The 12,500-nt window shown below is 41.3% G+C and overlaps 1 protein-coding gene across 1 annotated transcript in view; it reads right to left on the bottom strand.

Annotated features, from left to right (window-relative positions):
* nelfcd (negative elongation factor complex member C/D) overlaps nt 1-8,333 on the bottom strand; it is a 54,912-nt gene extending 46,579 nt beyond the window's left edge. Inside the window, exons 1-2 of the mRNA XM_048255654.1 lie at nt 8,168-8,333; nt 4,337-4,452 (exon numbers count right to left, since the gene is read on the bottom strand). Of these exons, the coding sequence (XP_048111611.1) occupies nt 4,337-4,452; nt 8,168-8,221 (170 nt within the window). The 5' untranslated portion in view covers nt 8,222-8,333. The remainder of the gene's footprint in view (nt 1-4,336; nt 4,453-8,167) is intronic.
* Between the last annotated feature and the right edge of the window lie 4,167 nt (nt 8,334-12,500).

Here is a 12,500-nt window from a genome sequence, read left to right on the forward strand (position 1 = left end):
ACGATATTTACCGGGGGGGGGAGGGCCTAAGAGATTTTTTTAAGCCTTTGGGGACGGCCCAGGAGAAATTTTTTGGCCTGGGGGGAGGGCCGAGGAAAATTATTTTTTCCTGATCCATAATATTTTTTTTTCCTGATCAATGATCCGTTTTCGATATTTTAAAGGTTTGTAGGCCAAAACATGATTCACGTCTCTTTGACAGAGTGGGCGAGTCCAAAAAGTCGCAACCCTACCTGAATCTCCCACAACCCCCCTCGTAAGCTTGCAGGTTTTTAAACATGGTGTCTAGTGAAGCAACGAGGCGCAAACATGGGGACTTTCTGCGAAGACGAAGCAATGCTAGATTACACATGAATGTAGTACGAGTTGAAATGGTCTATAAAAAACGGATTTATTTTGTCTAATATGATGTAGGTGCTACTGCAGACATTACGAGCATTTTCTAGTAGTCTGTTCTATGTTTTACTTTGGCAACTATCCAAGCTGTGAAACATACAAATTCTGTTATCTGAATTAACTGCTTGGTGCCAAAAGGAGTGATAACTGCATGAGTTGATTGCACAAAGCAAGAGGGTACACAACCGCTACGTAGGCTAGACTGTATGGCTGAGATGACTTGAATCGACTTGACTTGACTTGACTTTAATCGACTTGACTTGACTTAAAACCCATTCGAATCCTAGCAGTCTACACAAAACCATGGCTTTTTGGGAGAAGTTACTTTAATATATATAAAAGGTTCTGTACCTGATGGAACAAATTGACAGACGTAGAAGGATTATCTTGCGCTGTTGACCCGCTAGCTGATCTGGCGTGGCCGACCGGGGCACAGCCACAGTATGCGCAGGTAGCTTTCCCACCATCTTCAGCCTCAAATTCCTCACACTGTCCACAGGAGAGGCATGCACCCCGAAACACGCCGCGTTTGTCTCTCATGCTCTTGTCGACAGTGACTATCCTGTGTTGGGACGCACTGAATTTCGCGGTAAGGTCAGAGGTTACGCTTGTTTCACTTTACTCAAGTCAAGTCAAGTTTATTTATATAGCGCATTTCATACACAGAGGTCATTCAATGTGCTTTACATAAACAAAACCAAACAATAATAACAAATAAAAGCATAGAAGTTTTCCTAAAGTTGGTTCCACAGCTGAGCCGCATAGCAGCTAAAAGCTGCTTCACCATGTTTAGTTCTAACTGAGGGTTTTACTAGCAGGTTTTTCACCAGGGACCTGAGAGGACGAGAAGGTGTGTACTGCTGAAGCATGTCTGACAAGTATTTAGGTCCTGCTCCATTTACTGATTTATAAACAAGCAATAATGCTTTAAAGTCACTTTACTGGAAGCCAGTGCAAGGACTTAAGAATTGGAGTAATGTGGTCAGTTCTTTTAGTTTTTGTTAGAGTCCTAGCTGCTGCATTTTGTATCACCTGAAGCTGTTTAATAGTCTTTTTAGGAAGGCCTGTGAACAGTCCATTGCAGTAATCAACCCTGCTGGAGATAAATGCATGAATGAGTTTTTCTAAGTCATGTTTTGACATCAGCCCTCTGAGTTTGGCAATATTTGTGAGGTGGTAAAAAGCTGATTTAGTTATCGCTTTCATGTGGCTGTTGAAATTTAGATCAGTGTCAATTAATAGACCAAGATTTTTAACAGTATCCTTTGCCTTCAACCCTTTTGTGTCAAGGAGAGTGGCAACCCTAAGTCTTTCCTCCTTTTTACCAAATATAATTACTTCAGTTTTTTCTTTGTTCAGCTGAAGAAAATTGAGACATCCAGGTGTTGATTTGCTCTATACACTGACACATAGATTCAAGAGGACCATAGTCGTTTGGTGATAGAGCTAAGTAAATTTGTGTGTCATCTGCATAGCTATGATATGAAATCAAATTATTTTGAATGATTTGTCCAAGTGGGAGCATATAGAGGTTGAATAACAGTGGCCCCAAGATCGACCCCTGGGGAACACCACAGGTTAAGGACGTTGGTGTTGAGGTACAGTTTCCGATGGCAACAAAGAAGCTCCTTTCTTGTAGATAAGATTTTAGCCAGCTGATAACTATGCCTGTAAATCCAACCCAGTGTTCTAGTCTGTGTAGTAAAATATTGTGATCAACAGTGTCAAATGCTGCACTAAGGTCCAGTAGCACTAGGACTGATGTTTTACCTGAATCTGTGTTGAGGCGTACGTCATTGGAAACTTTAATGAGAGCGGTTTCAGTGCTGTGATTTGCCCGAAAACCAGACTGAAAGTAATCAAAATACCCATTTGATGTTAGGAAGGTGGTTAATTGATTAAAGACTACTTTTTCAATAATTTTGCCAATAAAAGGTAGATTGGATATGGGCCTGTAATTGTTTAGCATGGAGGCATCCAGGTTATTCTTCTTGAGAAGTGGCTTTACAACAGCTGTTTTCAGTGACTTAGGAAAAGTGCCAGACAGCAGTGATACATTTACAATTTGAAGGACATCCGCCGCTATTAGGTGAAAAACAGTTTTGAAGAAATTGGTAGGCAGAGTGTCTATCCCCTGGGGATCAATAAAGTACATATCTATCTATCTATCTATCTATGACACATGTGGAAGAGCTGAGATTCTGTACAGTTTTTTCAAGTGTTTCGTAGTCTATCAAGCTGAACTCTGACATCAAGTTTAGTTTCCCTCTGTTTGTTGCTGGAAGTTCAGGTTGCTGAATTTGTAATTGAGCAGATATGTTGAGTCTGATTTTGTCAATTTTACCTTTAAAAAAAGATGAAAACTCATTGCATTTATTAGTTGAGAGAAGTTCAGGCGCTAATTGTGAGGGGGGATTTGTTAACTTATCAACAGTTGAAAATAGAATACGAGTGTTATTTGAACTTCTATTGATAATGTTAGAAAAGAAAGACTGTCTTGCTTTGGATATTTCAGTATGGATTTCATAGTGGATCTGAAGTTTGTATTTACGCCATTTTCTTTCAGTCTTCCTACCCTCTCTTTTTAGAAGTTTAACTGCTGGATTTTGCCTCCATGGTGCTTTCTGTTTGTCCTTAACTTTCTTGAATTGTAATGGAGCAATGTCATCCATAATGTTTGCCATTTTTGCATTACTGGCGAATTAGTAGCCCTTGATGAAGTCACATGAGCTGCAATAAAGTTTGGGAACGTAGTAAACAAATTGGCAGCATCTTTGTGGATATTCGGTCATGAAAAATTAGCATTTATATCTTAATATGAGACTGTATGCTCATTTGTACTAGGCAGAACTTTTGCAAGATGAAGATCACACAAGTCACCAGGCATACCGGTATGTGAGTTCAAGCAATCGTTATTATTTTTATGTAGCAAAAACTGGTAGAAAAAGGCCCACTCTGATATTATTCTTAACCACACATAAAACGGCATGTTTTCCCCGTTGTTCTGTATGATTCCGAAGCATCTATATAGCCTGTAGAGATCAGCGCTGCGTGTGTAACCGTGTGTGTGTATGTGTGCTTATGACATTTGCTGGCCGTTTTAACCTTGTAAACGTCATTTTTCGACCAGTTTTATTTGATTCACGTAGGGAGGAGGGCCTAAGAGAATTTTTTTGAGCCGGGGGGAGGCCCCTGGAAAAAAAAATTTGACCAGGGGGGAGGGCCAGGCAGAACATTTTTAACCCGATCGTTAAGCCACCCCGCTAAATATCGTACAGTCCCTAACCAAGACAATGCTGAGTACTTTAAGGGAGAGCAAGACACACCCATCACAACTGCATCATTCAGTGCAAACTGCTGGGATTGGTCAGGAGTGGACGACAGACTCCGCCCCCATCTTCCCCCTCACACACCAATACAAGGCTCTCTTGACTGGACCACAGTAGAACTTAATCACTGACCCTCAGTCCTGCGTTCGAACGCAAACAAGCGTCTCAAATGAGATCTGCTTCACCACTCATTGGCACGCAGTCACTGTGTCCAAGCTGGAATGGTCCTCATCTACATCAATCAGAAATACAATTATCATAGTTCTATTTCTATGTCCTCACTTCCATAGAACTATGTCCTCGCTTCCAAAGAGCTATGTCCTCGTTTCCATAGAACGATGTCCTCGCTTCCAAAGAACTATGTCCTCGCTTCCATAGAACTACGTCCTCGCTTCCAAAAAATGATGTCCTTGCTTCCAAACGGCTCCACTGTCTGAAACCACTGACAGCTATTGCCCTGCCCGACACATTCAGCTATTGCCCTGCCCGACACATTGAGCTATTGCCCTGCCCGACACATTCAGCTATTCACAATCTTAAATCATAAAGTGATGACCAGCATCATGATATTAATGAGTGCCAATATTCATTGGATTCCCCCATGCTCTTACGTCTTTAGAGTGTTGAAGACAGTCGGTTCCATGATGTAATCTCGACTGGAGAACTTCTGCAGACAGTCCTCCTGAGCCTTGTCATCATTCTCTGTCCCCTCTCCGTAGCCATCCTCCTGCGGGATACATACACACACACACACACACACACACACACACACACACACACACACACACACACACTGAGGATTGCGCTACGCTTTGAACTGTCAAAGGATTACAGTCGCCATTTAGGGAAATCTATAGGTTATAAAATATCTACCCTTATAGAGAGAATGAATCTATAAAAATCTATAGGAAATCTATAGGTTATAAAATATCTACCCTTATAGAGAGAATGTAATAAAAGTCACTCTGTAACACTACTGCCCCCTACTGGAGATACGGCAGCGAAACCAGCACAAATCATTCATTTCCTACGGAGATTCGCAGACCACATTCAAATGGGTCTGAACCGCTGAGAAAAAAACAATCGGGTCTGTTGGTCATCCGGATGCGTTCAAAAATTTAACTCGTACGACAGGCGCCAGACAGATCCAAACCGATAATCCGACCCTTTCCATGGTTTAGATTAGATTAGAGTAGATTAGATTAAACATTACTGTTATTGTGCAGAGTACAAGTACAAAGACAACTAAATGCAGTTTGTGTCTAACCAGAAATGCAAAAGAGCAGAAAAGTGCAATGTGATGTGAAGTATAGGCAGGTGGTGCATAGACAGGACAATAAATATAGTGCAGTGTACACAGTAGTATACAGTTGATTTACATAAGGTGGTTTAGAGTAATATAAATTAGATATAAATATGTGCAGTGTGTTAGCAGTTACCATATAAGAGCAGAATAAATATGGCTATGTGATATGAACAATGTATGAAAAACATGTACAGATATATGTAGTAGCAGTAACATTATAATAGTAGTAAGAATAATATAGATATGTGCAGTGTATTAACAGAATATAAAATAATGGTGTGTATGACCGTATGTCTTCTGAAGGCTTAAACAGAGCCCAGCCAAAAACTCCAATAAAATTTGTATCAACTTTGAGGGACAGCTATGACCATGCAGGATTATCCAGACCAAACATGACGATTTTGCTACATAGTATTCCTATTTATGTACCAGCATGCAAAATTTGAGCCTCCTACATGGTTTAGTTCTTGCGCTGTGGGCTTGTGAACTTTGACAAAAAAAAGAGGCTGAACAAAATCGACACCCCCCTCCCCCTATAAAACTGGCTGTATCTTGGAAAGTATTGATCTTACATAAGAGTAATTTTACAGTGTGTCTCCTGGGTAACATAGGTACACCTGGTAATTTTTTCAGATTTTTTTGAGACCTAAGTGCGTGGGCCCTGGTTGAACTGACGTGGAATGACGTGTATAAGTGTGTATGGTGCTGGTAAACACACTTATCTTTGCTTTTAAACGATAAAGTTTCATACAGAAGTCATCGAAAAGGCATGTGCATGATCTATAGTGGTACACAAGCCCATATTGTGAAAAAAAAAAAAAATTAACGGTTGGTGTAAAATATATAATTATTTACAAACTTAGTTGTTGTCATGTCATGTCATTGTCTTACATAGTCTCCTAACGTCATTAGGTCAGAGGGGTATTCCAGAAAGGAGGTTTAACAAACACTGAGATAAAACTTAACCTCTGGGTTGTCTGAACCTGTGGCGACTAAACCCGAGCTGTCGGTTCCAAAACACCGGCTACCAGTTAGTTTAATCAACCCTGTGTTAGATAACCTAGAGTTGTGCGCGTTCACGGCGAACTTATAAAGACATCATCTATTGAGAGTCGAAACCATGAGTGAAACCGGCGAAAGGAAGAGCACCGTATTTTTCAGAGGCGGAGTAGTCGAGGCTTACGAGGAGAGAACTGTAATAACAAAAAAAAAAGAGCAATACTTAAGCGCCTGCGTCCGAGACCTTGCTTGTCAGAGAATAGCCTAACTGACCGTGTAAATGCGTATGTTTAAGATAGCCTATTTAATGTCAAAAGCACAATTAAATAATTCACTGGACATCACGTATTGTATTGACTGCTTTCAATGATGCTTTCTTAAACTAGCCTACCTTGTCACAGATTGAGCGGGCCTGGGCCATAGAATTCTTTGAGAATCCCAAATGCAATTTTCTATTTTAACGCGGGTTCTGTAGCTGTGGGCCAAGTTAAACTTTTGCGCTCCATCATCGGAAGGATGAATGTCGGAAGGCATGGGTAGCCTATTGGACACATTTCGGTGCACATTTGGAAAATTTAATAAGTGATGCTGACCTGCCTGTTGGTGAAACTAGACTTTAATGATCATCGTGGGTTTGTGTCCAGGAAAACGAATGAAGTTGCGCAGGAACTGCTTTAGCGCAAGGCAAACTTTACGCACCAACCGACAGCTTGCCGATATGCTCTGCGTCTCCAACACTACAAAAACTCCCAGTCGGAGAGCGTGTGTAGCCTATTAAAAAAATATTTTATCCCAAATGCCATCAGCATTCTTAACCAAACTTAGTGACAACATGCATACCTGGCTGAGCTGTACAGCTATTTAAACTTATTTATTAATTTTCTATAGGCTATGTTTCCCCTTTTTTGTACTGTACTTGTTTTAATTATATCTTCAATGTGTCTGAGATGTTGTTTGTCCATCTGTCTGGTGAGCCAAACACAAATGTTCACTATGGTGTAGCTTAGGCTAGCTAGCCTACATTAAAAATGTATTTTATTCTATTCTAATCCACCATGCTTAATGTAGGGATAGAGAATGCTTTTCAAGTAGGATATATTTAGGATTCAGCTGAAAAACTCGTTTGGATAGGCTAGTCCTATCATGTGATGTCGTGGTCTTATCGCCCTCTCACGGTGAATTGCACGGATGAATATTACATGATTTTGTGCTTCTTTGTCAATCGGACCTTCGTCAAAATGAAACGTCATTGTGTGACAAGTGTAAAAATAGCGGCCTGATTGAACATGCACTGAAATAACCGAACATAATTGAACATAACCTGAACAAAACCTACCCCCTACCAGGTTAAGTTCAGAGCCTATGTTACCATAGTTACTTAGCCTGATCATTTTTGAGCTTTCTGGAACTGAAATCCCAGGTTTACCGCTAACTCTGGGTTAACATACCCAGTTAAGCCAGTAAACCTGCTTTCTGGAATACCCCCCAGTTAGATAATTAGTTAATAATACAAACAAAATATTATTGTTGTTTGACTCTCAAACTCAACGGCACTGCGTCCACAGATTTCGAGCATGGGACGTCAAATCGAATTCAGATTTTAGGGCACACAGACACTGTTTACTAAGCAATATAGGCACTACCCATCTGTCCAATCTTAAACATGGTTTAAATGCAAATGAACATTAAGTTCATTCAGACACCACAATGAATTAAAATGTAAACAAACATCTGCGCAAAAGTGCCTTTTCATGCCACCAATGCTAACCGTTACAGTAATTTCCTGTGTATTAGCCGCAGGACTGTTTTATGCAAGTTAAAAGAAACAAAACCATATGAATTTAATACCATATTAACCACCTCGTGTATTAACCTCATAGATCAAGACATTTTGCAAAATCAATGTATAAGCCACGGCTAATAGTTGGGAAATTACGGTAGTTAACAGCGCATTCAAACAGTAGGCTGAATTTTAATCCAGAACTATTTTCGCTAAACATATGCCGTTGAGGTACTTCTTTGATTCACCGGCTACTGTGCATGCAAAACACGTCTTGAGGTTGACTGGACGCTGTCTAGCACCCGCAGCGCCCAGCTCCCTTAGACTGTAGCGTTACGTGTTTGACTTTTCACTTACCCCGTCATGACCATCCCAATCGCCTTGATTTCCATAAAATTCTTCTTCCATCATCAATAACAATAATAGTCAAACTGAAAATAGCTAAACGTTGTTTTTCGCGAGGGTGTGTTTTCAAAAAGCTACTTCTTCTAAAGGTTTGTCGCACATATATTGCGTCATTGCAAAACAATATCAGATAACGTTACAACAGTAAGCGCCCTCTAGTGGTCTGGAAGATAGATCTAGCTGGCGATCTGGAGATACGCTTCCTCCATTTTCTTCTGTGACGCTCACCGTCCGTTGCGACTCTCAGGCTGACTACATTCAGGGAATGCCAGCTGATCCGTTTGGCTCGCTTAGAAATGTTTTGGGACTGACCATCCTCTCATAGGCTAATTTCTTCATTTGTGACAGAAGAAATAACTAACCTAAACATTATTTTAGGCTACTAATACTATTATAAGTCATTCATTGTTTCAATTGTTTCTCAAATTACGGTATTTGTGTTGTAGGCCTATAAACTAAGACAGCACAAAATAAAATAAAAAACATTTCGAATTCAACAGGGCCTAGCCAGTTAGGCCCCAGAGAAAGGAAACACGACACGGCACAAAAACAATAACTGCACTCCAAGTGTCAAAATGATGCACGAAATTCAATATTTTGGACATGAAAGAACTAGCTGGCAATAAGTCTTTCTAGTTCCATGGTTGTTTACCTCTAGTCTTCTCCAATGCACTTGTTCACGGAGGTGTTACTCTAACTACTATGCACTAGTAATGCAGTGCATTCAATTTGGACATGGAAATATGATTGTAGCCTACCTAGGCCTACTTCCAATAAACTGCAGGTTTAGTTGGCCTAATCAGTAGCTGAGTTTTGATTTGTTGCTGTCTTCAGTGCGTGCAGGAGGTGTGTTCTTCAGTGTGTGTGTGTGGGTGGTGCAAGAGGTGTGTTCTTCAGTGTGTGTGGGTGGGTGGTGCAGGAGGTGTGTTCAGTGTGTGTGGGTGGCATGTGGTCCCCAGGAGGACACTGCAGTCGACCCCAATCTCCAAGTAGAGACTCGGCTCTCTGCTGCCGGTCAGTGACAGTAGACCTGTGGACAGAAAGTTGTTCGGGACAGAATGTGTGTGTGTGTGGACAGAATGTGTGTGTGGAATGTGGTGTGTGTGTGGATGCAACCTGTGTTGTGTTGAACTGCGTGGTTCAGCCCTGTACACGCCCAGACTCGAACCCACGAAACAGCAGCACCTCGGATTGGGAGTCGAGCATGCTGACAATCGAGCTAAAAGCCCAGACTGCTAGCTTCCATGCCAGCACTGCTCTAGAGGCGTAAGGGAGCGAGACACACACAGCTATGCTAGCTGGCATCCGTGACACTGACAGTGTTGAATGTGTGTGTGGACAGAATGTGTGTGTGGACATAACAGTGTGTGAAGTGTAGTCTCAGTAGTGTCCTAACCGAGGGTGTGTCTGTGTGAGGTGTGTGATGTATGTGAGCTGTGTGATGTGTGTGAGCTGTGTGAGGCGTGTGAGTGTGATTAATAACGCCAGCGCTGATGATTAATAACACAGTGTTGGGGTATGATGAAAACTTTGTGAACTCTGTATGAACATTTGAACGAGGAAAAATATAAATAATTATACCAGGAAGTTCCAGAAATATGACTTGAATAGAAGTTAGTTAGTTATTAACAATGAATTGATAAACTTTTAGAATACTTTGAGCACTGATGCAGCGCCAAAACAACCACCAGTGGACAAAAAGAGTATTACATGTGTACTGTTAAGACTCGCCATGGAGAATGAATTGGGGAAATTACGGAGGTTATAGTTTGACGATGTCGTACTCCTGTGCGGCCGGTTGCTATATACCACGGACATGTTTTAGGGGGCCACCCAAAATGAGTTGGTGTGCCGTAGTTTGGGGACCACTGTGCTATATCTTCCTTTTTTAGCACAGTCTGGGCTACCAATATCTGGGAAAGTATGATGTGATAATATTTGCATATGTCTTATGTCAGGCTTTATATAAAGAAAAACATAATTTCTCAACCCCAAAACCATTCTACATCGCATGAAGGCCCCTCCTGACCCATTCTGCGCCGTCCCCACCATATATAGGTGGTTTGATAGATACTAGGGCTGTAACGATACACCAAACGTACGATTCAGTTTGTATCACAATTTTTGACCCACGATTCGATACATACCTCGATATTTTTGTGTGCATGTGTGGGGATTTTGGCAGAAAAAATACATTTTTTGAATACTTTTGAACACTAGAGGATTTGAAAACCTGGACTGATTTGAACACTAAATATACATGTACACATATACAAAATGGTATATAATATAAAATATTATATGATATTGATATTTAAACTACAGATATAAAATATTATATATTATATTTATTTATAAACTACAGACATAAAATATTATATATGATATTGATATATAAACTACTGATATAATATGATATTGATATATAAACTACTCATATAAAATATTATATATGATATTGATATATAAACTACAGATATAAAATGAGAAAATACTGAATTTCTGATATTCATGACGTCACACATTATGCAGATTATAGTCTAACAGAGGTCGTAATTCGTCCGCCGCTCACGGCCCTCAAACCCGCCACCTCGACACTCACCGGCATGGGAGTCGAATGCTCTAACCACTGAGCTAAAAGCCCAGGCTAGAAGCGTTCTTAAGGTTAGGGCTGTGAGGATTTACACAGGCAACTAGCACGCTAGCTCAGTTCGCCTCTGTTACACTAGGTGCTGTTTCTACAGTCCCTTTGGCACCGGAGGGATTTGTGCAGTTTAGAACATAACGTTCCTAGAACCCTCTTTTTCTGGGGTTCGGACAGGACAGATTTGGGGATTATTAAGTTCCTCTGACCGCAGTTCCTATAACCTTATCAGCTCCTACATCAGGGCAGGGTCCCTTCGCATAGGAACCCTTGGTGACCTAGGTCTACGTGATTGGCCCAACTCATAAGCCAAACCCACTGTCAAACCTACAGACCAGACCAGACAACCAGACGTTATTAACCAGACGTTATTAACCAGACCAGACAACCAGACGTTATTAACCAGACCAGACAACCAGACGTTATTAACCAGACCAGTCAACCAGACATTATTAACCAGATGTTATTAACCAGACGTTATTAACCAGACCAGACAACCAGACATTATTAACCAGACGTTATTAACCAGACCAGACAACCAGACGTTATTAACCAGACCAGACAACCAGACATTATTAACCAGACGTTATTAACCAGACGTTATTAACCAGACCAGACAACCAGACGTTATTAACCAGACCAGACAACCAGACATTATTAACCAGACGTTTTTAACCAGACCAGACAACCAGACATTATTAACCAGACGTTTTTAACCAGACCAGACAACCAGACGGACGGCATGCAGAACACTCTGCTCTGGTCCTGACCCAAGTGGACGGTGAACAGCCTTGTGTAATGGCAGCAACGTCTGCTACACAAACGATACATCACTTCCTGTTGCAATTCGCCAGAATGCGGGCCTATACTACACATGAATACAGCTTGCTAATATTAAAGCTAGTTAAACTTCTCCGTCGTTTCAGTTTCATTTGCCCTGTCCTTGATCTTTGTTTATATTGTAACTTAAGGGGTGGGGCATGGAAAAACAGGTTTAAGAGAGATGTTAGGTAGGGATCGAGTTTTGCCATGTTAACCTATGGAGATGTTAGGTAGGGATCGAGTTTTGCCATGTTAACCTATGGAGATGTTAGGTAGGGATCGAGTTTTGCCATGTTAACCTATGGAGATGTTAGGTAGGGATCGAGTTTTGCCATGTTAACCTATGGAGATGTTAGGTAGGGATCGAGTTTTGCCATAATAATAATAATAATAACACCTTGGACTTATATAGCGTTGTCATGGCACCCAAGGTTGCTTTACAACACATGGATGGGGGGACCTCACTAGTAACCACCACCAATGTGTAGCACCCACCTGGGTGATGCACGGCAGCCATTATCGCCAAATTTCGGGTTTAACGTCTCATCGAAGGGCGGCATCTCCTACAGTGCAGTGCCCCGTCACAGCACTGGGGCGTAGGATCGATCTTTTTTTGGCCAGAGGGAAGAGTGCCACCTACTGGCCACCCACCAACACCACTTCCAGCAGCAACCCTAGTTTTCCAAGGAGGTCTCTCATCCAAAGTACTAACCAGGCCCACACCTGCTTAGCTTCAGTAATTCAGCTAAGACAAGGTATCCATTGGTCTGGCTGCTGGCTGCTAAATGTTAATCTATGGAGACTGAGGGCCTGTGGGTC

This window comes from Alosa alosa, chromosome 10 (assembly GCF_017589495.1).
Source record: "Alosa alosa isolate M-15738 ecotype Scorff River chromosome 10, AALO_Geno_1.1, whole genome shotgun sequence".
Classification (NCBI taxonomy): Eukaryota; Metazoa; Chordata; class Actinopteri; order Clupeiformes; family Clupeidae; genus Alosa; species Alosa alosa.